At 42.7% G+C, this 26447-nt stretch overlaps 1 protein-coding gene across 2 annotated transcripts in view; it reads right to left on the bottom strand.

Annotated features, from left to right (window-relative positions):
* MAN2B2 (mannosidase alpha class 2B member 2) overlaps positions 1-26447 on the bottom strand; it is an 87406-nt gene that overhangs the window by 38324 nt on the left and 22635 nt on the right. For both annotated transcript variants that reach the window (XM_069070161.1, XM_069070169.1), the window contains exons 4-7: positions 24590-24762; positions 21141-21256; positions 9166-9343; positions 4964-5162 (exon numbers count right to left, since the gene is read on the bottom strand). In XM_069070161.1, the coding sequence (XP_068926262.1) occupies positions 4964-5162; positions 9166-9343; positions 21141-21256; positions 24590-24762 (666 nt within the window). The remainder of the gene's footprint in view (positions 1-4963; positions 5163-9165; positions 9344-21140; positions 21257-24589; positions 24763-26447) is intronic.

Raw genomic sequence — 26447 nt, 5'->3', positions numbered from 1 at the left:
AGAGAGAATGTTAGAGAAAGTCTAGTACTAAAGGCAAGGATGTCCCTCTAACATTGCTAATGATGTATGGCCAGGACTTGAGAGCCCACGTCTACTGACTCAAGCCAGGAACTCTACCCTAAGTGCAGGCCCTTGACCTGACTTCACAGCTTCATCATCTCTTGGTCCCCCATCCTGGGAATAAGCTCCAGAGAAGTCATGTACCTGGACCTAGATATACACCTGTGAATTCTCCTCCTCCCCCATGCCCCACAGTGACAGCATAAGGAAAAAGGAGCCAAGGTCAAACGCCAACCTACACCTCCAAACCTCCTCTGCCTGTGACTGAATGCTCCCTCCTCAGCACACTTTCTCATTCCCAAATGATGGCAGATCTCAGCATTTGCAACCTCACCTTGCCAGCAGGTTTTCTATCAAGATACTCCCAAACACCCCAGTAGAAAAGCCAGGGCAGTGAACTGCTTATTGTGCTGGGAGTCACCCATGGAGGGAACGGGTCTTCTGCCTGGTGGTGCCCCAGCCCGATACCTGGCACTGCAGTAACCAGGCATTAGGCAGGGGTGTCCATTGTCATGGCATAGAATACAAGCTCTCTAGGAGCTGCCATAGTCTAAGGAGGACAGAGATAAGTTAGAGCATCAAGAGAAAAACAAGCAGGATCTGGGCATGATTAGCCTAGAGAAGATCATCTTTAAGCATCCAAAAATTGTCAGAGAGAAAGGACAGAACTGGGAGGAACAGGCGTAAGTTGTGAAGAGGCAAAATTAGGTTCAAGGTCAGGAAACCCCCCCCAATACCTGGGGCTGTCTGGAGGGAATGGTGGGCGGCTACCCCTCCCTGGAGGACTTCCAGCAGAGCCTGGATGACACCTGCCAGCTGCGCTACAGGGAGGATTCCTCTGGTGTACGGGCTGGATGAAATGGCCAACAAAGCCCCTTCTAACCCTCCACTTTCAGAAGCAGCATAGAGTCACAGACAGAGCACTGGACTTGGGGTCTGGACTACCTGTGTTCAGACCCTCCCTCCACTCTCTCTAGCTGTGGAACTCTGAGGAAGTCACTTCATCTCTCTGGTCCTCATACTCCTCATCTGTAAAATAAAAGGGTTGGACTTTTGGAGTTCCTTCCAGCGCCATCTCTGCGATTCTGTGAGCCCACAGGGCCAGCTCACTTAAAAAAAAAAAAAAACACTAATGCTTATTATGGCGGCTAGGTGGCGCCATTGTGCACAGAGTGCATTGGCGTGGAGTTCAGAAGACTCATCTTCCTGAGTTATACCTGGCCTCAGACACTTACTAACTGTGTGACTCTGGGCAGGCCACTTAACCCTGTTTGCCTCAGTTTCCTCTGTAAAATGGGCTGGAGAAGGAAATGGCAAAACACTCAAGTATCTTTGCCAAGAAAACTCCAAATGGGGGTCATGAAGAGTTGGGCACAACTGAAAAATAACTCAGCAGCACAACCCAGAAGCGCAGACAATGCACCTACTTTTACGTCTGTTTTACAGATGAGAAAACTGAGGCTCAGTGAGATTCCCCTGGTATACAGCTAGAAAATGCCAGGAAGACATGAGTTTTAATCTAGACTCAGAGACCTACTAGCTGTGTGACCCTGGGACAAGTCACCCTCCCAGGGATTATTTACACATCTGGAAAATGGGGAAAGGAATGGCACCTACTACTAAGGGCTGTTGTGAGCATCAAATGAGACAGCATATGTAAAGTGCTTTGCAAATCCTGAGGCACTACTGAAGCATCAGCTGTAATTATCATTACTGTTACTATGAGGACTCAAGTTGGTGATTCATTTTTTGCCCTGAAGATTCTTATGAAAATTCTTAACCTAAGTTGCGACCCAAGAGTGATGTTATAGAAGGAAAAGGGAGGGAAGCATTTCAATAGTGTTTACTAAGTGCCGGGTTCTATGCTGAGTCCTTTCATAATGATCTCATTTAATTTTTCACAGAATCCTGGGAGGTGGTTGCTATTATGATCTCCATTTTACAGCGGAGGGAAAATGAGGCAAATGGCGGTTGGGCGACTTGGAGCACTGTTCTGGAGTCAGGAGCACTGGGGCCCTAGCACAGACTTTGTCACAGCCAATTTGGGCCTCTGATGAATCCACATGCTTTCTTTTGGCTCTGTGAATAAATGGAATCAATAAGTATCTACTGAATGCTTATGCATGAGTTATTAGGACACGGTTCCTGAGCTTAAACTAGCAGTGGAAATGAGAGAAGTACAACCGGCAATAATAAGAATGCTAACAACAAGAATAACTGACATTTATGTAGTGCTTTAAAATTTGCTAAGTGTTTTATGGAAATTATCTTGTTTGACCCTCACAAGCGACCTGTGAGCAGGCAGCATACAAAATATTATTGCTATTTTAGAAAAGGGCACACACAGGGAAGTCACTTTCTATGTGGGGCAATCATGGAAGGCTTCCAATGGGAGGCAGCATTTGAGCAAGGTTTTTAACTGATGGGAAATACTTCAAGAGACTGGCAGGGCAAGGGAAGTCATTCCCAGAAAAGGCAGCAGCCTGAACAAAGCTGATTCTGGAAAAAGGCTGTGGAGTTTTGGCAAGGGATAGGGATGGTTTTACCAAACAGACAGTAACTGTGATTAAGAGAGCTATGGAATCTTACTGCCAGAAGGGACTTTGGAATATCAGAGAATGTTAGAGACGTAAGAAACCTTCTTAAAGAACACAGAAAAAAGAATGCCAGAGCCAGAAGGGACCTAACAGCCTAGAACAGAATGGGGCTCGGAATACAGATGCCAGACCTGGAAGAGGGACCTCAGCATTTACTTTAGTTTCACAACCTCTTCTGACAGAGAAGGAAACTTGAGGACCAGACAAAGGAATGACCTGTTTACAAAGAGATGGAGATGGAGCCAGGGCCAAGGTCTCTTGGTTTCTGGGACAAGCTGTTCCAGCTTCACTACACGACCTCAGGGAGGCAAATGGGAAGCAATCTACCTGAGAGCTATGGTCAGGTCAGTCTCTGCTGCCTGGACTCTTCCATCATGTCTTTAAGTGGGGAAGCAGGAGAGCAATCATTTCCATCCACCCCTCTGAGAGTGAACCGTCAGTCACTCATCTTGTGCTAGTCTGAAGTCTGTGACACACCGAGGTGTGTGTGACCTCTAGTGGCTGCAGGGAGGCAGGTGAGAGGCCCTTTCCAATACCTCCTGGCGTGGTGGCTCCATGGCCAGTGCCTGGAAGGGACCTCTCACCTCCACGTCAGCAGCTACCACGAGCGGTGGGGAACACAGAATAGCTGATCAGCATTTTAGAATTAAGGCTTATTGTCTAAGCTTCTTTAACTTTCAGAAAAGATCAGAAGGGAGAAGATTCCTTTTTCCTTATTCACCTGTCACCAGGGTTGCTGAAAATGCAACCCTTTTCAAGCAACTGTCTTGAAGCTAGACCGTTCAGTCCTCTTGTAAATTAGCCTCAGTTGATACTATGGAATTATAATGCCCAAGCTAGACCAAGGCCAGTATCTAAGGAAATGCACCTCCATCCATCCTCTGCAGAGGTGGGAGACTGATTATGGGTACAGAATATTTCACATAGCGTCAGTCTCAACTGATATGTTGGCTTTTGGTTTTTGGTTATTGGCTTTGGGAAAAAAAATAACTGTTACAAGTGATGGCTTGCTGGAGAGAGGAATTTAAATGAAAGATTTAAAAGCAAAAGATAGCAATAAAATTTTAAGGAAATTAACCTCAGTTACTTATGAGTTTCCCTCATAAGGAACTAAAATCTGCAACTGGGGCTCCCAGAAACAATCAAGTAAATAACAAGCATTTACTAAGCACCTGCCCCAGGGAGAAGCTAAGATGTTCATATTAAAGGATATACAAAGTAAACATCAGGCAACTCGAGATAGATGAGAAGGGACCAGGAAAGTTCCCCTGCAGGTGTGTTTAGCACGAGTCTCCCTCTACAAGGAGGACAGCAAACACTGGACTTCTCCTTCTGTTCACTTAATGATGCCACACAGTGCAGTCCCAAGAGCACCAGGCTAAGGGTCTAAACCCAGCTCTGTCATGACGTGAGCTCTATAACCTGTGCCAAGCCATTCCCTTTTCTGCCCTTGGTTTTCCTATCTGTAGAACGGGGAGGGGGCAGGGATTGAACTTCTAGGAAGGATACTGATAAGCTGGAAAGACTCCACAGATGGGCAGCGGGCAGCTGGGATGGTGAGAGGCCTTGTGCTCATGATGGTTAAGGACAGGGTTCAAGGACGTAGGATATTTAGCCTCGAGAAGATAAGATTTAGTGGGGACTGAAAAACGTCCTCAAGGTCACAAAAGACCGTCACATGAAGGAGGGGACCAGCCACAGAGGAACAATGAGTAAAAACTGCAGAAAGGCAAATTTAGGTTTGATTTAAAGGAAAACACTTTTTACAACAAAAGTTGTTCCAAAATGGAATGGGCTGCCTTGGGATGCAGAAATTCCTCCGTCACTGCAGGCCTTCGAGCAAAGGCTAGATAACTGTTTGTCAGATATGACATAGGCATGGGTGGTCCCTTCAGCCCTTTACAACTCAGATTCTGTGATTCTGAGTGATCCCCAAGGTCCTTCTCTGCCCTGGTGATTTACAGTCTGTTTCAAGGTCTCTTTTAGAACATTCTGAATGTTCTCTGAGAGAAAAAGAAATTGGAATTTAATCACAGATCGGAATTTTTTGTCTTTACTATAAATGTCATCGGGGAAGTATCTCGAGAGTGGGGCACTGTTGCTTTTCACCTTGTATCCCCATGGACCTACACACACTGTAGGCAATTAATGAAGGTTTACTTAACTGTACTTTTTTGAAACCCAAAAACAGTGAGGCCTCTGGTAAAGTCTAAGTAGCCTGAATGGAAGTCGCTGGTAAGACACACACAAACCCCAAGTATTTCTAGGGTAACCCAAAGTGAGGGGAAAGCAGGCAATGTAAGTACCTGTTGAATAGGGAAGAAAGTCCTGCTGCTTCCGTACGTTCCAGGTGACATCTCGATCATGAATGGCACGGAAGTAATCACCTACAGTAGCATATTCCACAGTGACCCCAAACTCCTCAGAGTGGTTATTAATATAGGCTAGCAATGGATCCATGTTGGCAAACTGGACAGATGAGTTAAAGAACTGCTTGTCACAACCCTGAAATTCACAAACAAAAAGGATAACATGGCACCAGGAGCGAGAAGCCCTGGGGTCTTGTCAGAGCATCATCTTATCTGTCCAACGGCACCCACCCCTGTGGGGTGGGAAGATCTATGAGAGGTCTATTTGTGATTGCGTCATTATCCCTATAGACAACTGTGAGCCCCTCAAATCTACCCCAAGGTGGCCATGATCCCATCCCAACTGGAAGCACTGCAGGTATCCAAATGTAGTAGAAAGGCCCAGGTCTGGGAGACAAGCGGGATGATCCAGGTCCTAGTCCTTCCTTGGCTATTAGCTAGTCCTGTGACCTTAGGCCTCTACCTCTCTGGGTCTCAAACTCCCCTTCTATAACATGACGGGGTTAAATAAAATAACCTCTAAGGTTTGTTCCAGTTCTAACATCTCGTGTTCTTGAGTTCATCCCAGCTCCAGTAATCTGTGAATCTGTGAAACCAAACTGGGGGTAGATTTAACTTGCCCAAGAATAAGAAATGACATGGGATTAGGTCTCCACGTTTTTAGCCTTTTGTTAATTTATTAATTCATCCAACAACCATTTATGAAGCACATACAATGTATAAATCATTGTATGAGGTAATAGATGGACAAAGATGAAACAAAACAGTGCTGTTAACTGCTCCTTGAAGACAAGGACTGTTGTGTGGGGCAGTGGTGAATACAGAGTGCTGGACGAGGCAGTTAGGAAGACCTAGGTTCTAATCCTGCCTTCAACAATCATTAACTGTGTGACCATGGACAAGTCACTTAACCTCCAGAAGCTTCAGTTTTCTCACTTGTAAAATGGGGATATTACCTATAGCACCTACCTCCTAGAGCTGTGAAGTTCAAAATGCTAGTCATTATTATAAATGCTTGTGGCTTGGCCTGAAATACAACATGTACAGAGACATGTAAGTAAACTTAAGATAATCTGTGGAAGGAGAAAGCCCTAACAACTTGGTGGAGGGGAGAGATAAAAGTCAGGAAAGACTTTCTCCTCCTGCATGAGGCAGCATCTGAGCTGAATTCTTGAAGGAGGCTAAAAATTCTAAGAGCATCCAGACATGGCAGAAGGACATGAGATGATGGAATGGCAAGTTGTCTGAACCTCCAGGAGGCTATTTTGGCTGGAATGTACAGTATACAAAAACATGGGGTGATATGATTGGCTTGTGTGGAGCCCACAATGTCCAGAGGTAACCCTAATATGTCATGTTTAGGCCCGGATGGCTGTAATGCAGGTAAGTCAGGTGCACCCCATTACAGCTGGCCATCATTTACCACAAGCCCATGGAGAAGCATGGATGACACTGCTGATGACATTAAGGAAGCGATGCATCAGAGTGGAAAGATTTAGGGAGTCTGACAACCTGGATTCGAATCCTGGCTCTGCTCCTCATTACCTGTGCACCCTGGGTAGCTGCTTCCCCTCCTCTGGACCTCAATGCCCTTCAGGGCAAAATGAAAATAATAACACCTGCTTTATCTATTTCACAAGGTTGTTGTGAGGCTTGAACAAGATCACATATGGGAAAGTGCTCTGTAACCTGCAAAGCACTGTGTTCTAAGTGTGAAGTGTTATCATTAAACTAGCATTAATTGGTCTGGAACCCAATAATAATCATTAATGCTATTTTAAATGATGGGAGCAACAGAGAAAGCAGGTTGCTGACATCACTGAAAATGAATGGCTGGAGTGGACCCTTTAGTGCTGAGATGGAAGCGTTTGTAATAGAGCATTCTGCTAACGTATTTCCATAGGAGACTTTTTTCTCCTTTCCCTTATCTTGGATAACAGATTATTAGAGATGAAAGGAACTTTACAACACAAAAAGTAGAATTTTAGAGCTGAAGGGGAGCTAAGAATGTAGAAAACAGAACACTGAAATTGGAAGTGACCTTAGAACATAAAACACAAAATGTCAAAGCTACAAGGGACTTCAGAACACAAAGCACAGGATGGTGGAACTGGAGGAGCCCTCTGAGCTTCAGAGCCAGCAGGGACCTTAGAACACAGAAGGGTAAGAGCTAGAAGCTTAGAACACAGAATGTTAGCACAGGAGGAAGTCTCTGCACACCAGCACTGGAGCTGGACGAGGCCTCTGAATGCAGAATGTTAGAGGATCGTTATCTTAGTCCAAAGTCCCATGGAAATGTACCATCTCTGGGGGGAAGGACCACCTTCAGATGCATCATACCAGCCTGGTCTGGGAGATCTGGGCTCTAGCCCAAGCCTTGCTGTGCACGACCCACCTAGCACCCTCTCCACCCCCCGCCAAGGCTGTTATAAGCAAAGTTCTAAACAAAATTGCATTTAAAAAAGTTAAAACTCCTGGCACCTCCAGTTATCATTTTTCCAAATGGATGGGCAACCACCAAACCATAACCCACCACTACTAATGAGATGATTCCAATGTTCCTTGAAGAGGAATAAGGAAATTTCCAGTGGTTGGTCAGACCACTCAGAATACAGCCCTTTAGGAGCTTCCTGGTTAATGAATTCCTAAGATCCCTAAAGACAAGTGCCTACCCAGCTCCCTGTGCTCATCAATGAACGTGATGTTTTCCCTTCTTGAAACCAAAGTACATCCTCTTCAGGTGCTTTCTATCCAATGTATCTGCCAGGAGACCTGGATATGAATTCTAGCTCTGCGACCTTGGTCATTTCATCTTTCTGGGCCCGAGATCCCTCATCGATGAAGTGGGAAATAATTAATCCTTGCAATCCTGAACTCAGAGAGCTTTTGTGAGGCAAGTGCTTTGTAAAACTTAAAGTAATTTATTTAAAAAGTGAAGAGGGAGGGGCAGCTAGGTGTTGCAGTGAGTAAGATCAGTGGCCCCAGAATCGGGAGGACCTGGGATTGGTTCTGGCCTCAGATACTTAACACCCACACAAAAAAACTGGCCGTGTAACCTTGGGTAAGTTACTTAACCCCAATTGCTTTAAAAAAAAAAAGTGAAGAGGGAGTTTATTAGGATAATGTATATATAAAAAGAGCTATGTAACCATAAAACACCAAACAAATCTAAGTTATTGTTATCATCAATAATATCTGCACCTCCAACACCAAAAACAAAATCCTCTCTTTTGGAGTTTGAAAACCTGCCTAACCACAGCAGCCTTCCTGCCATTCTCAACCTTGACATCCTATCTCCCACCTCTGCCCCTTTGCACAGGCAGTCCTGCCTGTCAGGAAAGCACTCCCACCTCTCAGAATCCCCAGATTTCTTCAAAGCTCAACTCAAACATTAAAGCCTGCATAAAGCCTTTGACTCTCCCCAGCCCCCAGTATTTCCCCTCCCCCTTGTATTTATTTTGTACGTATTAATATATGTTCACATTACATAGTTATCTCTCTCCCCAACAGAATGGAAACTTCTTGAGGGCAGGGACTGCTTTATTTTTGTCTTTTTATCCCCAGAGCCTAGCAAAGTGGTTGGAAAATAGTAGGCACTTGAAAAGTGTTTGATTAATGAAGGAAAGGGAAGGGAAAGAAGGGGAGGAAGGAGAGGAGGGAAGGAAAGAGGGGAAGAGGAGGGAAGAAGGAAAGAAGGGAGAAAGGAGAAAGGAAGGAAGGAAGGGAGAGAGAAGGAAAAGGGGAAGGGAGAAAAGGAAGAAGGGAAAGAAGGAGGAAAGGTAAGAAGATGGAAAAGGAGAAAAGGGAGGAGGGAAGGAAAGGAAGGGAAGGAAGAGTGAAAGGAAGGGAAGGGAAGAGAAGGAGGTGGGAAGGAGGAAGGAAAGAAAGAAGGTTAAGAAGGACAAGTTGATCTCACTTGATCCTTACAGCAATCCTACAAAGCAGGTAGTACAAATATAGTTATCCCCATTTGATGGATGAGGAAACTGAGAGATCCCAAGCTCAAACAGTCAATAAAGGCTTCCAGATAGGGGAATCTTTCTATTCTAAGCCCAGAGCTGCTTCCCACCACATCAGGCTGCCTCTGTAGTTACAAATGTGAGAACAGGCTCCCAAGATTGAGCCTCTAACCCTCTTACCCATGGCCAAAGGACATCCTGCGTCCGATACCAGGCTGCCCTCTCCTTGATGTTGGCCACCATGGTTTGTGCATAGAGGCTGAGGCTGGCATCCGTCACTGGCATGCTCATGTTGGGGTACACACCATCTTCTGGAGGGTTGGGGAAAAGGGCAATCCCGTTCCAATAAAAGCCTGACCTGAGGAGGAAACAGTTGTGGTTCTTTAACCCAAAGAAAAACAATTCAAGTCTCCAGAGCAAAGGCTCTTCCCTCCCAAGAGACCTCAAAGGAAGGGAGGGAAGGTATTATCATTCCAGTTTTACAGATAAGCAAATCTGTCATTACTAGCTGAACGATCTTGGGTTACTGGCTTAACTTCTCTGACATTCAATGCCCCAGTCAATCAAATGGAGAGATTATAACTTGAACTCAGACTGTACCCCTGCAGCCTGTGCTGCTCCTGGTCCTGCCCCTGTATAAAGGCAGCCCAGCTCACTGTGAGGCTCAAATGAGATGTAATGGATAGGAAAATGTTTTGAGAAGCATTAAGCACTTTATAAACATAAGTGGTTATTATTTTTAAAATCAGGGTATGGAAACAGAAGCTCACAATCTCTATCAGATCTCAAGCATAGCAACAGCACTGGAATGCCCAGGAGGATTTTCCCATGATGCTTCTATGGGACATTAAGCTGGTCCATTAGTTTTTAATCAAGGGGAACGGTAGTCAGTATTGAGACTTCTATTTCTCTTCAAATGATCAAGTTTCATTTACTGGAGAGCAAGCTACCCTTGCTTTCTGCCATCTTTCTAGACACACAAGGGAGCCAGCACTGGCCAGAAGAAAAGGCAATGGACTAAGAATCAGGAGTGGGTTCTAGTCCTAAAGCACTATTTCTTTTTTTTTTTTTTATTAATTTGTTTACTTTTAGTTTACAAGATTCATTACCACAACTCCTTGAGTTTCAAATTTTCTCTCCCCCCCATGGCAGCATATAATCAAAATACAGTATCTGCAAATACTTTGCATTAGTCAGGTTATAAAGCAGGATTGTAACAGATGGAATGAAGAATGGGAAAGAGGAAACAAAACCAAACAAGAAGACGAAAAAGGGCAGGTAGTTTGCTTCAATCTGGGTTCAACTGCAGTTCTTTATCTGGATGTAAACATGTCTCTCCATCATGAGTCTTTTGGGTTTGACTTATGTCTCTGGATTGCTGAGAAGAGTTCAGTTTATCAAAGCTGGTCGTCACACATATGTTGTGTCTGTAATTGTGTACAAATTCCTCCTGGCTCTACTCTTCTCACTCAGCATCAGTTCATATAAGCCTCTCCATGTAAATATGAAGTCCATCTGCTCCTCATTTCTTATTGCACAATAGTATTCCATAATATGCATATACCACAACTTGTTCAGCCATTCCCCAATTGATGGGAACCCCCTTAATTTCCAATTCTTTGCTACCACAAAAAGAGCTGCTATAAATATTTTTGCATATATGGGTTTTTTTCCCACTTCTATGATCTCTTTGGGATACAACCCTAGAAGCCTAAAGCACTATTTCTGAGTGGCTGAACTACACTACCTCTGAGGTCACTCTCAATTCTAAGATTCATGACAAACTTTCTGTGTGCCTTTAGGCACGTCCCTTTTCCCCTCTGAGCCCTAGGTGTCTTTCCAACTATAAAATGAGAGGTCTGAGCTCTACTAGCTCCAAGAATCTTCTAGAACAGGAATCCACGGAACTCGGCTTTTGAAATAGTTTGATATTTCAAAATATCAGAATTTCAAATTTTGTACTGCACATTTAAAAACGCTATGCTGAGAAGGGGCCCTAGATTTCACTAGACTGCCAAAGGGGAGGGAAGGGAATAAATAAGCATTTATCTAGCACTGAATACATACCAGGCACTGTGCTAAGTGCTTTATGAACATTAACCCACTTGATCAGGAAACTGATTAAGAACCTGTGTCCTAGAAAGAAGATGGATCTGGGGTCACAAGCACTGAGTTTAAGTCTTGGCTCTGACACTCACTAGCAGAGTGCCTGTGGACAAGCCACTTCCTCAGTCTCTCCAGCAAAAAATAAGGGGGTTAGAGAAGAGGTCACCTCCAGCTTTGTGATTCTATTCCTGGTACTAATTCTTAAAGAAAACAGCTTTTGTTCTTGAGCCAGAGTACCTGAGGTGAAATTCTGATTCTGACACTTATACAATGTGACCTTAAGTAGGTCATTCTACCTCTAAAGGTAGGATCTAGATTGTGCAGTAGATAGACCAGAAGGCCCGGGTTCAAATTCAGATTCAGATACTGACTAGCTATGTAACTTTGAGAAAGTCACTTAGTCACTGTCTACCTCAGTCTCTTAAATGAGGATTATAATAGCACCTACCTCCCAAGGTTGTTGTGAGGATCAAATGAGGTATCTGTAAAATGATTTGTAAACCTTAGAGTGCTACATAAATACTATTTATCATCACCATCATCATCATGATTACTAGATCTCCGAGATCCTTTTCAGCAATAAATCCTAAGACTGATGTCACTTCTTGCTGGGCCTCCCAGCCCTCTGCTGCAAAATTGGGAAGCTGGACTAGACGGTCTCTAAGATCTAAATTCAATGTTTCCAAGGGGGACAGGTCCGGGTAGATTCCACTGAAAGCCAAATAAAGCCACCAGTAAAACAGAAAGCAAAGACTGCTTATATTCCATCAATGAAAGCAAAGTATCATTTGGGACCAGAACTCAGCTGAGAGCAAAGCTGTCTTTCTGGCCAAACTTAATCTGTTCTACTTAACAAAGCCTCCAAACTCACTTCCTGATGTGCTGAACAGTCAGAACAAATAACTTTCATTTATGAGAAAGTGTTTTGCCTCCTGGTAAGGCACTGCAAAATTACACCAGAGAGCAGTCCACAGGGGGGAGTGGAATTTAAAAAGGAGCAAATTGCTGGTTGCTAAAAGGGGAAAAGTGGGGGGAAATGTCTTTTTCATTGAAAGCAGCAGCATTTCCTCTCAGTTCAGGGGGGGATAAAGAGTAGCCTGTAGCCACTGAGCTTTCTTCCATAGGAAAGACATAGCAAATGCAAGCAGATATGTATATACACATACATCTCCATGTGTATATATGTATGTGTTTGTATGTATGTATGTATATATTACACACACACATGTATGTGTACAGATACACACACAGATTCAGAATTGGCAATTCAGAGGCTGGAGCCTAGTCTTTTCCCTCCAAAGAGGATAGCTTGTGGACTGGGCAATATGAATATCCCTGCACAGAATACCTGGGCCTCTAGCGCGGATAACACCTACTCCCTCACAATTCTTTAGTGCTGTAACACAAACACGTGTGGCTTGTTAGGGAAAGAACAAGGACAGAGTAAGCTGGGGATGGAGTTAGAAGATGGTTAGAAGAAATAGGCCCACCATTCACTAGTTACAGGCTCATGGACAAGTCACTTATCATCTGACCCTCAGTTTCCTCGGTAAAACAGGATTAACAACATTTTAATCTACTTCCCTCACTGGGTTGTTAGGAGGAGGCCATTCTGTCAATTTTCTGTCAAAAAAATTCTGTCAAAAAAAAAAAGTGCTATATGTTAGATGGTATTATCAGAAGAGCAATGTAAGACTATGAGAGAGGAAACATGGTGGAGTGGATGGAGTGAGCCTTGGACCCAGGAAACCTGGGTTCCAGTCCTGCCTCAGACACATACTGGCAATGCCCCCTTGGGCAAGTCATTTAACCTTTTGAAACTCCAAGTGCTCTGGGCAACTCTCTAATACCAGAAGGTGCTGACCTGCACTGACAGAGAGTGTTTCCTCGCTGGGGAGTTTTCTGATGGAATCCCAGGCCCAGGCCCTATCCCTGAGACATACTCCATCTTCTGTCCCTTTCCATCACTCCAACAGAGCACCACGGACACACCAGGGGAAGCCTGGAGGAATTTGCCACAGGGCTTTCCTGTCTACAGTCCTTGGAAATGGGTAATATAGGGCTGCCTCTTCTTACACAGGCTGTCTCCTCTGACAGAATGGGTACTCCTTAAGAGCAAGGGCTGTTTCCTCAGCTTCCAACACAGTGACTGGCACATCATCAATGCTCAATAAATACTTTACTTATTGAAAGGAGGGAATAAATATTTATTTATTGAAAACAAAAAGTCAGCTGAAATAAAAGTTCCAGGGAAGTGGAGCAGACAGTGCAGGGCAGCCCAGCTCAATTACTGACCACTCCTGTTACCTTGGGCAAGTCATTTAACTTCTGTTAAGAGGTAAAAAGAAGGTGTCCACTATCACCCCTCTTATTCAATCTGGTACTAGAAATGTTAGCAGTAGCAATTAGAGAAGAAAAAGAAATCAAAGGAATCAAGTTAGGCAAAGAAGAGACCAAGCTATCACTCTTCGCAGATGATATGATGATATACTTAGAGAATCCTAGAGAATCAAGTAAAAAACTGCTTGAGACAATAAATAAATTTGGCAAAGTTGCAGGATATAAAATAAACCCACATAAATCCTCAGCATTCCTATATATTTCCAATGAAATTCAACAGCAAGAAGCAGAAAGAGAAATCCCATTTAAAGTTACTGTAGACATTATAAAATATTTGGGAATCTACCTGCCAAAACAAACCCAGGACCTGTATGATCATAACTACAAAACACTTTTCACACAAATAAAGTCAGATCTAACTAATTGGAAAAATATCAATTGCTCATGGCTGGGTCAAGCTAATATAATAAAAATGACAATTTTACCTAAATTAAATTATATATTTATTGCCATACCAATTAATTTACCAAAAAACTACTTTATAGAGTTAGAAAAAATAGTAACAAAATTCATCTGGAAGAATAAACGGTCCAGAATATCAAGGGAATTATTGAAAAAAAAATGCTAGGGAAGGTGGACTAGCTTTACCAGATTTCAATCTGTACTATAAAGCAGCAGTCATCAAAATTACCTGGTACTGGCTTAGAAATAGAAAAGTGGATCAATGGAATAAATTAGGCACACGAGATTCAGAAGTCAACGACTACAGTAATGTATTGTTTGATAAACCCCCAGACCCTAGTTTTTGGGATAAGAACTCACTGTTTGACAAAAACTGCTGGGAAAACTGGAAGATAGTATGGCAGAAACTGGACATAGACCATTATCTAACACCATATACCAAAATCAAGTCTAAATGGGTTCATGATCTAGGTATAAAGGTTGATACTGTAAGCAGTCTGCTAAAACAAGGAATAGTTTACCTATCAGACTTGTGGAGAGGGAATGACTTTATGACGAAACAGGAATTAGAGAACATTATAAAATGTAAAATGGATAATTTTGACTACATGAAATTGAAAAGTTTCTGTACAAATAAAGCCAATGTAACCAAGATTAAGAGGGAGGTGGGAAATTGGGAAAGAATCTTTACAACCTATGTCTCTGACAAAGGACTCATCTCTAAAATATACAGAGAATTGAGTCAAATGTATAAGATTACAAGTCATTCCCCAATTGATAAATGGTCAAAGGATATGAACAGGCAGTTTTTTTTTTCAGAGAAAGAAATTAAAGCTATCTATAAGCACATGAAGAAATGCTCTAATTCACTATTGATTAGAGAAATGCAAATCAAAACAACTCTGAAGTACCACATCTCACCAGTCAGATTGGCTAAGATGACAAAACAGGAAAATGACAAATGCTGGAGAGGATGTGGGCAAACTGGAACACTAATGCATTGTTGGTGGAGTTGTGAACTGATCCAGCCTTTCTGGAGAGCAATCTGGAATTATGCCCAAAGGGCTATAAATACTTTCATACCCTTTGATCCAGCAATCACCACTCCTAGGGTTATACCCCAAAGAGATCATAGAAATGGGAGAAAGACCCATATGTACAAAAATGTTTATAGCAGCTTTTTGTTGTGGCAAAGAATTGGAAATTAAGGGGGTGCCCATCAATTGGGGAATGGCTGAACAAGTTGTGGTATATGCATGTTATGGAATACTATTGCGCCATAAGAAACGGGGAGCAGGCGGTCCTTCATATTTACCTGGAGAGGCTTAAAAGAACTGATGCTGAGTGAGAAGAGTAGAACCAGGAGGAATTTGTACACAATTACAGACACAACGTATGTGTGATGAACAACTTTGATAGACTGGACTCTTCTCAACAATACAGGGATATAAGTCAATCCCAAAAGACGCATGATGGAGAGAAAAACGTGCATCCAGAGAAAGAACTAGAAAGAACTAAATTTATATCCAGGTGGAAGCAAAATACCTGATCTTTTTCGTTCTCTTATTTGATTTTATGTCCTCTTTACCATTTTTCATTCCAGCTGGTACAATCCATCCTTATAACCTGACCATTGTATAATGTGAAAGTATTTACAGATCCTATACTTGATAATAAGCCGCCATGGGGGGGAGGGGAGGGAGGGGGACAAAATGTGAAATTAAAGGAATTGTGGAATTGAATCCTGTAAACTAAAAGGAAACAAACAAATTAATAAATTAAAGTTTAAAAAAAAAAGAGGTAAAAAGAAGAGGATGGATTAGATCAGAGGTGCCTGCCAGAACCACAACACTCCCCAGGGCCATGGGAAATTGAGAACAGCTGGGCTAGGTGACCTCTGAGGTCACTTCTAGCCCTAGGCTTAAGTCATCCAAAGCAGTATTCTGAAGGGCTTCCCCTCAGGAAGATTGTGGTATCTCTTTGCAAGGGTTGTATATGACCATAGCCTTCCTTTTCCTTGGGGGTGGGGGCATAATATACAAGAATTGTGCTTTGCACAGAGTAGGAACTAAACAGTGGGTATTGAATGAACAAATGTATGATCTCCAGGCTTTGCTTCTTTTTTCCTGACCTACTACCCACTTTTCTGAAGGAGGAAAGCTGGAGTAGCACTAGAAAAATTTCTGGATATGGAATCAGAAAACCTGAGTCTAAATTTTCTTTCTAGCATTTGCTAGCTGAGTGGCTTTAGACAAGTCACTCATCTAAGTGATTCTAAGTCTTTGTCTCCTCCTCTGATAAATGGGGATAATGACAATAAATCCATTTACATAATGCTTTAAGGTTTACAAAACATATCCTAACAACCCTGTGAAGTAGGTGGCACTAAATGTTATTATCCTTATTTTACAAAAAAGGAAACTGAAGCTGAGACACAGTGGCTTGCTTTCACACCCAATTAAATGTAGGACCTGAATCCAGCCCTCTAGACTTTTACCCTACTTTCCCCATAAAGTTACTGTAATGAAAGCACTTTATAAACTTTCTAATACATTGAAAATGTGAATTATAATTACAGCCACATTTCTTTGGTATTGTGGAGAGGTTTAAAAAAATTTCCCCTTGGGGCGGCCAGGTGGCTCAGCAAATAAAAAGCACCAGCTCCAGTGTCAGGATGACCTGGGGATCAAATCCAGGCTCAGATTCTTAGCACCACACCCAGAAACAACTGGCCGGGTAACCTCGAGCAAGTTACTTAACCCAGATTGCTCTTAAAAATGAATAAATAAATAAATAAATAAAATTAAAAAATTTCCCCTTGTATTCTTCAATCTCTGTAAAACTTCTTGGAGGTCACATACACTCCAAAGTCCTATGTGAAGGCAAGATGTTCTTGGAATAATGCCAAGTACATGCAGGCCCTCCATAAATATTAAATCCAATTCAATAAAGCACAGTGTCTTTTTCAGAAGGACATAATTTAGTCTTGACCACAAACAGAGACCAAAAACAGCACTTTCCAGTCCAGGGCTGCCTCCTCCTCGTATCTGGGAACCCAACTGCCTGTGAATAACTCTCAGCAGCTCCAATACCACCCACATGCCACGAAGCCAAGCCAACTGGCCCAGCGAAGGGCTTGGACAGACTCAAGTCCGGGTTTCTAGGAGATGGATTAATGGAGAAGAAACACTTTGCTTAAAACCATCTCAGTCTCTAGGAAACAATTTTCAGGCAGCTCTACAGGCTGGAGTCCAATGGGAGAGGTGGAGGCTGGCAATAGTCAGTTGCTAAGGCATAATCCAATTAAAAGGGGTCACCCGATGGGTGGAGGACTATTAAAACAGCAGATGTCTTCTTCCCTGGCATGGCAAGAGCAAAATTCTAGAAAATCACTAGCAAAGCTCTTCACGTTCTTTCACAGGCTGACATCACTCTCCTCATCATCATGCCATACTACATTAGCAGGGAATAATACAGTTCAGAAGGTGCTTTCTTAAACACTAGCTCATCTGGGCCTCAGAGTGATCCTAGAAGCAGGCAAAGCAGTTTATTAAGTCTATTTTTTCAGGTAAGGAAACTGAGGAGGAATGAAGTGACTTACCCATGGTCCTGCAACTATTAATAATGGGTAACCCCTTTTTTCTCCCTAAGGACTCAGCACACTGCTCTGCCAAGAGGGGGCACCTAATGTTTGCTGAAGGAAAGGAGTAAGGGAGGGAAGGAAATGAAGAGGACAGGAAGGAGAGGAGAGAAGAGGATAGATAAACATCATCCAAAAGGGCTGCTTCTTATCTACTTGTCCATCGAAGGTCAGGCCCTCATCCTGCTTTCTTTCTAATTAACTTTCTAATTAAAATCCCTGCCTTAGGCCTCTCATCTCCAACACATCCTCCTAACAGCTACCAAAGTGACAGTTTAATGGCAGGTCTGATCATGTCACTTTCTAGCTCAATAAATTCCAATGGCTCTACATTACTTGTAGGCTAAAAAATGTGTGTATGTATGTGTATATGTGTGTGCATGTGCATATGTGCACACACATATACACACAATATATATGTTTTCACACATGCAGGACATACAAAAGTGAATACACACACACATGCATAATGCAAACAAACGTGTAGGTATGTTACATCTATAGTGTTTCCCCCTATTGACTATAAGCTTCTTGAGGGGAGGAAGGGCCTGTTTCATTTTTGTATTTCCAGCAATTATCATGGCACTGCTCACTGGCACACAGATAGCTACAAACAAGTGCTTAATAATTGCTTGCTGCTTTATTATCATCATCGAATCACATCAGACCAGCCCGGAACACTCTGGTTAGGAGTACGGTTTCACACTCTCACTCATCTGATCTACACTACTCTGACAGGCCATCTGGACAGGGATTATGATGTCTCAGTTTGTTCATAAGGGAAATGGGGTTAACACCATTCACACTGCCTGTCTCCAAGGGCCTTGTAAAGAAAGTCCTTTTTTAATCTTATCTGAAATTTAAAGCTCTTCACAACCTGGTCCCTTCTCCTCCTTTGTAGCCTTCTTACACACTCTTCCTTCGTTCCACCTACTCTGTGATCTAGTCAGAAGGACCCATATTCCTTCCATATGATGATACCTTGTCTCTGTGCCAATGCAAGAGCTACTTCCCAGGCTTGGAGTAATCTCCTTGCTCAACCGTATGATTGAGGAACCCTGGCTTCCTTCGAGACTTAGTTCAAACATCACCTTCTGCAGGGAGGCCTCTCCCAGAAGCCCTGGCTGCTTGAATCTTCCCTTCTAATGCTACCTCTGATCTACTCTGTATGTATTTTAAATGGAGTGGTAGTAGCAATGATAAACAACAACAACAAGCATTTTATATAGTGTTTTAAGGTTACAAATATGACCTCATTTTCTCCTCAAATAATTTACATGTCATCTTGTCCCCCTTTAAAATGCATACTCCTTTAGGGTCTCTGCCTTCCTTGTATCCTCAGCACATATCACAGTAGCTGGCCCATAATAAACACTTAACAAATGCTTATTTATTGGCTCACTGATTGATCAACCTTAAAATATTATAGAAAAAACAGCTGTTATTATGATTAAAGAAATGTGGTCCATTATCTTAACCATGCTAAAGTGTTGTACTCACAAAGTACAACATACATGGCAGCTGTTATTTTTCAGTTGAGAAAATTGAACCGCTGAGAGGGGGCGTGACACCGGCAGTCCACACCATGTGGAGACATGGAGCCGGGGCTCAGACTTAGCTTTGCCCACTCACTGCCCAACCCCCCACAGGGGAGAAGGCAACGGGGAGAAAGGTTCTAGGAAACAAGGCTGAAAGAAAAAAGAGAAAAGCCCCCACTCATCTCTTGTCAGAGAGGGAATTAACTTCAGAAACACAAAGAGACACACTGTGCAACTATGTAGTGAAGTTGTTATTCTGGGGGATTTGTTTTTCTTAATTGGGAGGGGATAGTGGGGCAGATTAATTTTTTAAAAGGAAAAGAAAAGGATATTTATGTTAAGACACACCATATTTCTATATAACATACTGCTGTGCTTCCTGGGATTGCTCTGAAGTAAAACTCAGGCACCAAACTGCATGGCCAAAGAGAATTGGGGAAAATACACTGCATCATCTAGCTACTAAGGAAAATGAACAAAAAAAGATTTCAATGCACTGCCTTGACTGGATAGGACTACTACTGATTTTACCATTTTTGTTATGGATGGAGAGTATTTATTGAAAATAATGCATAAGGTACACAGGATTTAAAGAGGACACCATTTATATTTTTAAATTAATGTAATGCTAAGACATATGTTGTGGAATGATTTTTTTTTTTAAGAGAGGGCACTAGATTTGAAGACAGAGGATCTAGGTTTAAGCCTCACACTGCTACTTACAACCTGTGAATCTTTGGACTTGCACTTCCTTGTCTGAAAAATGAGGGAGTTGGAGCAGATGTTCTCTACTAGTCCCTCTAGCCCCGAGTCTTCAGACCCTAGGGCCTCTCACAAGAGACATAGTTTTTAAACCCTGCTCTGTTATCTGCTATAACTCAACAAGCCAAGGACCTGTGGTTTCAGCATCGGCACTCCCTCCCTCCCTCCAGTCTTGAGATAATCATCTGTTTATAATTTAGAGTTTCAGAGATTTGCCTGAAGACCCATGTGACTTGCACATGGGCCAACTGGCAGGTCTGGAGGTGAGATTTAATTCTAAGTCCCCTTCACTCCAGGCCCAGCCCTCTAGTTGCTAAACCAGCCTGACCCTCATTATTTGAGACAGAGAGATGACCATCCCCAGTGTTTAGCATGGTGCCTGATGAAATGATATTTGTTTAACAACAGGTCTAACTATGTCACTCCCTTGCTCAATAAACTCCAGTCTGTATCCCTGAATTTAACAAAGTGCTTGGTAAATGTTTGAAGAATGACTGAAAAAGATGGGGGGCAAAGGGGTCTTATATACAGTATAGTACACAAGGGTGTACTATAAGCTCACTAAGAGTCAACAATATGATATGAAAGCCAGAAAGGACCTTAGACTACTTAAGAGAGGTGTAGCTTGGGCGGCTAGGTGGTGCAGTGAGTAAAGCGCTGGCCCGGCCGGGAGTCAGGAGGACCTGAGTTCGGTTCTGGCCTCAGACACTTAACACCCACACAAAAAAACTAACTGTGTAACCTTGGGCAAGTTACTTAACCCCAACTGCCCTCCAAAAGGAAAAAAAAAAAAAAGAAAGTACCGTATTCAATTTGGGAAGCCAGTTTAGGAAGGACACTGACAGAGCTGGAGAGCATCAAGAAGACATTCGAGATGAAGAATTTCAAGTTCAGGCCATAAGAGAAACAGTCAAAAGAAAGGGATACCTCTAATGGAGAAGAGAACATTTAAAGGGCTAGCACCTAAAAGATTATACTTGTCCTGCTTGGCTCCAACAAGGAGAAACAGGTGGAAGGAGAAATGAAGCAGATTTGGGTTTGATATCAGCAAGAACATCCTAATGATCAGAGATATTCAAATGTAAGACTGGCTGCCTTGGAGTCAGTGGATTCTACCTCTGTGGAGGGCTTTGAGCAAAGGCTGTGGATGACCACTGGTTAGGCATGCTATGGTGGGGGGGCTGCCCTTCAGCTCTGAGTTCGTCTAGGTGGACTCTGACGTGGGACCCAACCTGACACAGCTGGAAGGCTGCCATGTCAGATGCTAAAATTAACCCACAAGTACCAGGTGGAAGAAACACACTTACCTGTTGGAAAAAGGGATGTGTGACGGAGTGCAGTAGCTGTACTGATCCATAACGTGAGTGAAGATCTCCTGACTTTCAGCTAGAGATGGAGACCCTTGCCACACAAACTGGAGCTCCTGCAACACACAGCGACACCACTGGTTAGGGAGAGATCAGAAGCCCAATATGATTGTGCGGTCAGCCCCCACACTCCCATGTCTTTGCGGGAAGAGAACCATAGACACACTATGGGGCAAGGCAGAGGAAGGGATTGAGGGCCAAATCCAGAAACTCTTTGGAGTTTCCAGTCTCATGGAAGAATCCTGAAAGTAGAAGCTCTAAGCAGAACCTGAGTTTCTACCCAAGCACAAAGTGTTATATGAAGATGAGGTGACAGTGGAGAGAATGCCCTTTTGAAAAAGTTGGCATTACTCTCTAAATGATAAATGGTCAAATGATATGAACAGACAGTTCTCAGAAGATGAAATTAAAGATATCTATAAGCATATAAAAATGCTCTAAATCACTACTGATTAGAGAAATGCAAATCAAAACAACTATGAGGTACCACACCTCACCAGTCAGACCGGCTAAGATGACAAAACAGGAAAATAATACATGCTGGAGAGGATGTGGAAAAATTGAAACACTAATGCATTGTTGGTGGAGTTTTGAACTGATCCAACCATTCTGGAGAACAATCTGGAACTACGCCCATAAGTGCATACCCTTTGACCCAGTAATACCACTTCTAGGGTTATATCCCAAATAGATCAGAGAAATGGGAGAAGGACCTATATGTACAAAAATATTTATAGCAGCTCTTTTTGTGGTGGCAAAGAATTGGAAATCAAGGGGATACCCAACAATTGGGGAATGGCTGAACAAGTTGTGGTATATGAATGTAATGGAACACTATTGTGCTATAAGAAATGAGGAGCAGAAGGGCTTCATAATAACCTGGAAAGACTTATATAAACTGACGCTGAGCAAGAAGAGGAGAACCAGGAGAAATCTGTACACAATCACAGACACAACGTATGTGCGACAAGTAACCCTGATAGACTAGACTCCTCTCAGCAATGTAAGGTTATGAGACAACTCTAAAAGACTCATGATGAAAAGAAATATCCAAATCCAGAGAAAGAGCTGAGGAGTCTGAAACAAAATACTTGCTCTGTTTCTTTTTCTTGTTTTGTTTTCTCTTTCCCACTAATCATTCCATCGGTTATAATCCTTCTTACAACACGACTAATGATTAATGTGAAGATATTTCTAGATCCTATATTTGAGTGCATGCCACCATGACAGGAGGAGGGAGAAGGGAGGGGGAGAAAATCCGAAACTCAAGGGACTGTGGAACTGAATGTTTTAAACTAAAAGTAAATAAACAAATTAATTTAAAAAAAAATAAAAAGATAATTGCACATGAAAAAAAAAGTTGGCATTTCTGTAGGCTTTCAGATATACCAAGTGCTGTACATACATTATCTTATTTGAGGCTCAGAATAAGCCCATGAGATAGGCAACACTTCCCATTTTGCAGATTAGAGAGCTGATATCCAGGGGAATAAAGTGATTGCCCAAAGTCATACTACTAAGCTACATGCTTGTAGCCACTGATTCCCAGAGAAGTACCTGGGTCTCTGCTCGGCCAGTGACTGTGAGATTCCAGCAGGAGAACGAGCACTGCTGTCCCAATGGCTCAATGGCATTACCCACACTGCCCCGTGTCAACAGGCAGCTAATAATAAAGACTGTGAGAAGAATGCCACGAGGGCTTTACCACAAATGGGCCCGGTGCACTTCCAACAACACAAGGAGAATTCTCGAGACACAAAACTCACTGTCAGCCTGAGTTCTGCCATCTAATTCCACACCACACACAAAAAAGCTGTTTTTCCAAGCCATGTAACCATCCATACTGACAATAATGATACTAGTTGACATTTTTATAGCACTTCTTCACAATACTGTACAGTAGGTAGTACAGACATTTTTATACCCATTTTACGGATGAGGAAATGGAGACTCAGGGAGGTAAAGGGACCTCTCAATGGTCACATAATTTATTTAATATATTAAATTATTTTTTAATATTTTTAATATTATTTAATTAATAATTATTTAATATATTAAGTGCCTATTATGTGCCAGGCATTGTGTTAAGTGCTGGGGGATACAAAAAGAAGAAAAAGATAGTCACCTGTCCTCAAGCAGTTTACAATCTAATGATAATTCATATTTATATAGTGCTTTATGGTTTATAATCATTCAATCAATCGACAAGCATTTGTAAGCACCTACCATGTAGCAGGAAGATAAAAATGAAATATCCCCTGCCCTCAAGAAGCTTATAGTCTATTCTTTATCGCCTAAGTATACAAAATAAAAAATAAGGTGATTTTGGTGGGGAAGGCAGTAGGGGATAGAAACACAAGGCAAGGCCTCATGTAGAAGGAGGCACTTGGGTGATCTGTGAAAGAAACCAGGGATTGTACGAGGTAGAGATGAGGCATGATGGGACAAGCAATGCAAAAGCCCAGAGATGGGACATGGAGCACAGTGTGTGAGGAAAACCAAGAAGGCCAATGTGGATGAACTGCAGAAGGCATGAATAATGTAGGATAATGTACAAGAGTGCATAATAAGCTTGGAAACCAAAGATGAAGCCAAGTTGTAAAGGGTGCAGAATGCTAAATAGAGTCTGTACTTGACCCCGGGGGTAATGGACAAGTATTGCCAATGTCATCATCCCCATTTCACAGAAGAGGAAACTGAAGCCCAGAGATACAGTGACTTGCCCACGGTCACATAGTAGCTTCATGGGGGGAGCCATGAATCAATCTTCCTTCCTACAATACCAAGTCCAGGGCTCTTTCCACCAGCTTTTGGCTCCCTAGGTTTATATTCCGGTAGGACAATGTAATGGGAATGGGAATTTGAAGATCTTCCCTGCCTCTTAATAGACCTAGGGGGGAGTTTGAAGACCTCCCCTACTTTGAAAGTAAACTCTGCTCCCTAATAGGTTGAATGTAGTCTCCTGGAGCCTGTGGTGGGAGGAGTTTGCTGAAGGGAAGCAGAGCCCACAGGAAGCTGGGATCCAGAGCCAGAAAGAGTGGGAGAAAGAAGTGCTCAGGCAAGGAGAGAGAGAGGTTTGTGAGTAAAATATTGATCTTGTATTGGTTTGTGGGAAGGATGAAAGATGCCGTGGCTCTCAGTGTTATTACGGCTTCTGAATATCTTTGATACTATGATGGAATTGGCTTACTGGTTTTGGAATTGGGTTTTCTGGTGCCTAATACATGTTTCAGTTCTGTCCTTTAACTGGAGAGTTTGTTATAGTTTGTGATCAAACGTCATGAGATATTTATTGTCACAGTCTGTATCATGATCATGGGCACTGTAAATATTGCATTGGTACTACAGACAGTAGTGGCAGAGTGAACATCTGGACCCTGTGATGTTACCTTAGCTTTCTGCATGTCCTCTTTTAGGTCATAGTCAATCCGGGAAATGAGGTGGGCATTGAAGCCAGCCAGGGCGAACAGAGTTGGTGTGGCAGCAGATGCTCCAAAGGGATCGACGTGCCAGGAAAACTGAGGTCTAATGCCAAAAGTTTCATATAAAAACCCGTGTCCTTCTGCAACGGCAAGGCAGAGTTTAAAACATAAGCATGCTGGTCCACTTTATTCCAACTGCTCAGTCAGAGAAGCTGGCCCAGAGAAGCAGGTCAGACATGGATTCTGGTTACCTCTGTCAGCTAGCCACCCATCCAAGGAAAGACAGCACTGATGAGGGCTTACCACACACAAAGTAGCTACAGTACTAATCACTAGGATACTAAGATAAAAGCAAAAGTCACTACCCTCAAGGAGACTGCCTTCTGCTTTTGAGCATGAACGGGGATGGCTAAAACCATTTTCCTTGATTATTTCTGGGTAATTTACTAAAACAGTCAACAACCTAGTGATTTAAAGCAAAAGTGGGATCTTCAGATTTTTAACCTAGAATACCACAAGCTCAAAGACTTGGAAGAAAGCACAGAAGGCATTCTTATCATATTTTGATGAAAGGATGCCGGGTAAGAGAGGTAACATATTAGAAGAATCACAATCTGAAATAATCACTACCATTCAACCAGGCTGGAAGATCAGCAGAATGGAATTAAATGACACTTAATAAGGATTTATACTTAGCTTCAGAAAACCAGCTGTGCACATCAGAATCCAACCAATTCTTTAATGCCCACCTCAGACCCCTTCTATTAAGCCCTCCTTGGTACTCCTTCCCACACCTCAAGGAGAGAGTCTCTCCCTCCTCTGAGCTACTAAAGCCCTTTCATTACTACATTTATCAGAGAGGAAGTATTTTGTGATGGATGGAGAGGTGACCTTGAAGTCAGGAACACCTGGATTGGATTCAGTTCTACCTCTAACACATTTGCTTAGTCAGCCTGGAAAAGATATTTAACCCTTCAGTTCTCTGGACAACTCTCCAAGGCTTTAAGTTTTGGAGAAGGGGCTGACCTTCATGTTGTAGCACCAAGCACTCCACCATACCCAGGGTGGCTGCCAACACAGGTTCTTAGATCTGATTTTCTAAAGGAAAGCAACTCAAAATGGGCTAACAGCCTTGCTTTAATCAATCAAACATATCATTTACCTAGTTAGGGGAAAAAGTCAGCACCCCGAACTTCAGAATATATAGACAGGTTACAAGCAGAAGTTACAAGAAGACAGAGAAACATATCAAGCAGACAGGTTTCTAACTGTCTGACGATTACATCCAAACCTAGTCACAGTTATCAGAGAGGGAAGTACCAACATCTGGGTTTTCAAAGCCAGGAGGCTCAATGGCTGCCCAGAGTCTTGTCTGGTTAAATCACATAACACTTCTCAAAGTGAGCCCCAAAACAAAATCTCATATCAGGGAATACATAGTCTTCTCCTGGCTCAGAGAATGTCACAACTGTCTTAACCCACTGCCCAATCACACAACACCAAGGTGTGGGCATTCCTGAAAACCAAGCCTTCTGCTACAGGCTCCAGGTGACATCAGCCTATTAGGGGGCAGAGTATATTTTCAAATCAAGGAAGGTTCTCAGAGTCATTTAAGCCTATCAAAGGACCTAGGGGCAGGGAAGATCTTAAATTCCCATTCCCATAATACATGTATAGAAAAGGTTTCTCACCAGGAGCTCCCCACACCAAGAAATTCCCCGTACTTTCCCTCTCCCTCTCCTTAGAACACACAACACTTAGAACACCTTCCTTATGGGTATTAGTCTACAATGCTTTCCTTTCTCACTAGACTACAGGGTCTCTG

The sequence above is a fragment of the Petaurus breviceps genome, unplaced genomic scaffold, assembly GCF_028583685.1.
Source record: "Petaurus breviceps papuanus isolate PSGF00001 unplaced genomic scaffold, PetGlider_PUasm1.0 140, whole genome shotgun sequence".
NCBI classification, from domain to species: Eukaryota; Metazoa; Chordata; class Mammalia; order Diprotodontia; family Petauridae; genus Petaurus; species Petaurus breviceps.
Note: the sequence above shows the minus strand (reverse complement) of the source record. Positions and strands in the feature narration are given on the sequence as shown.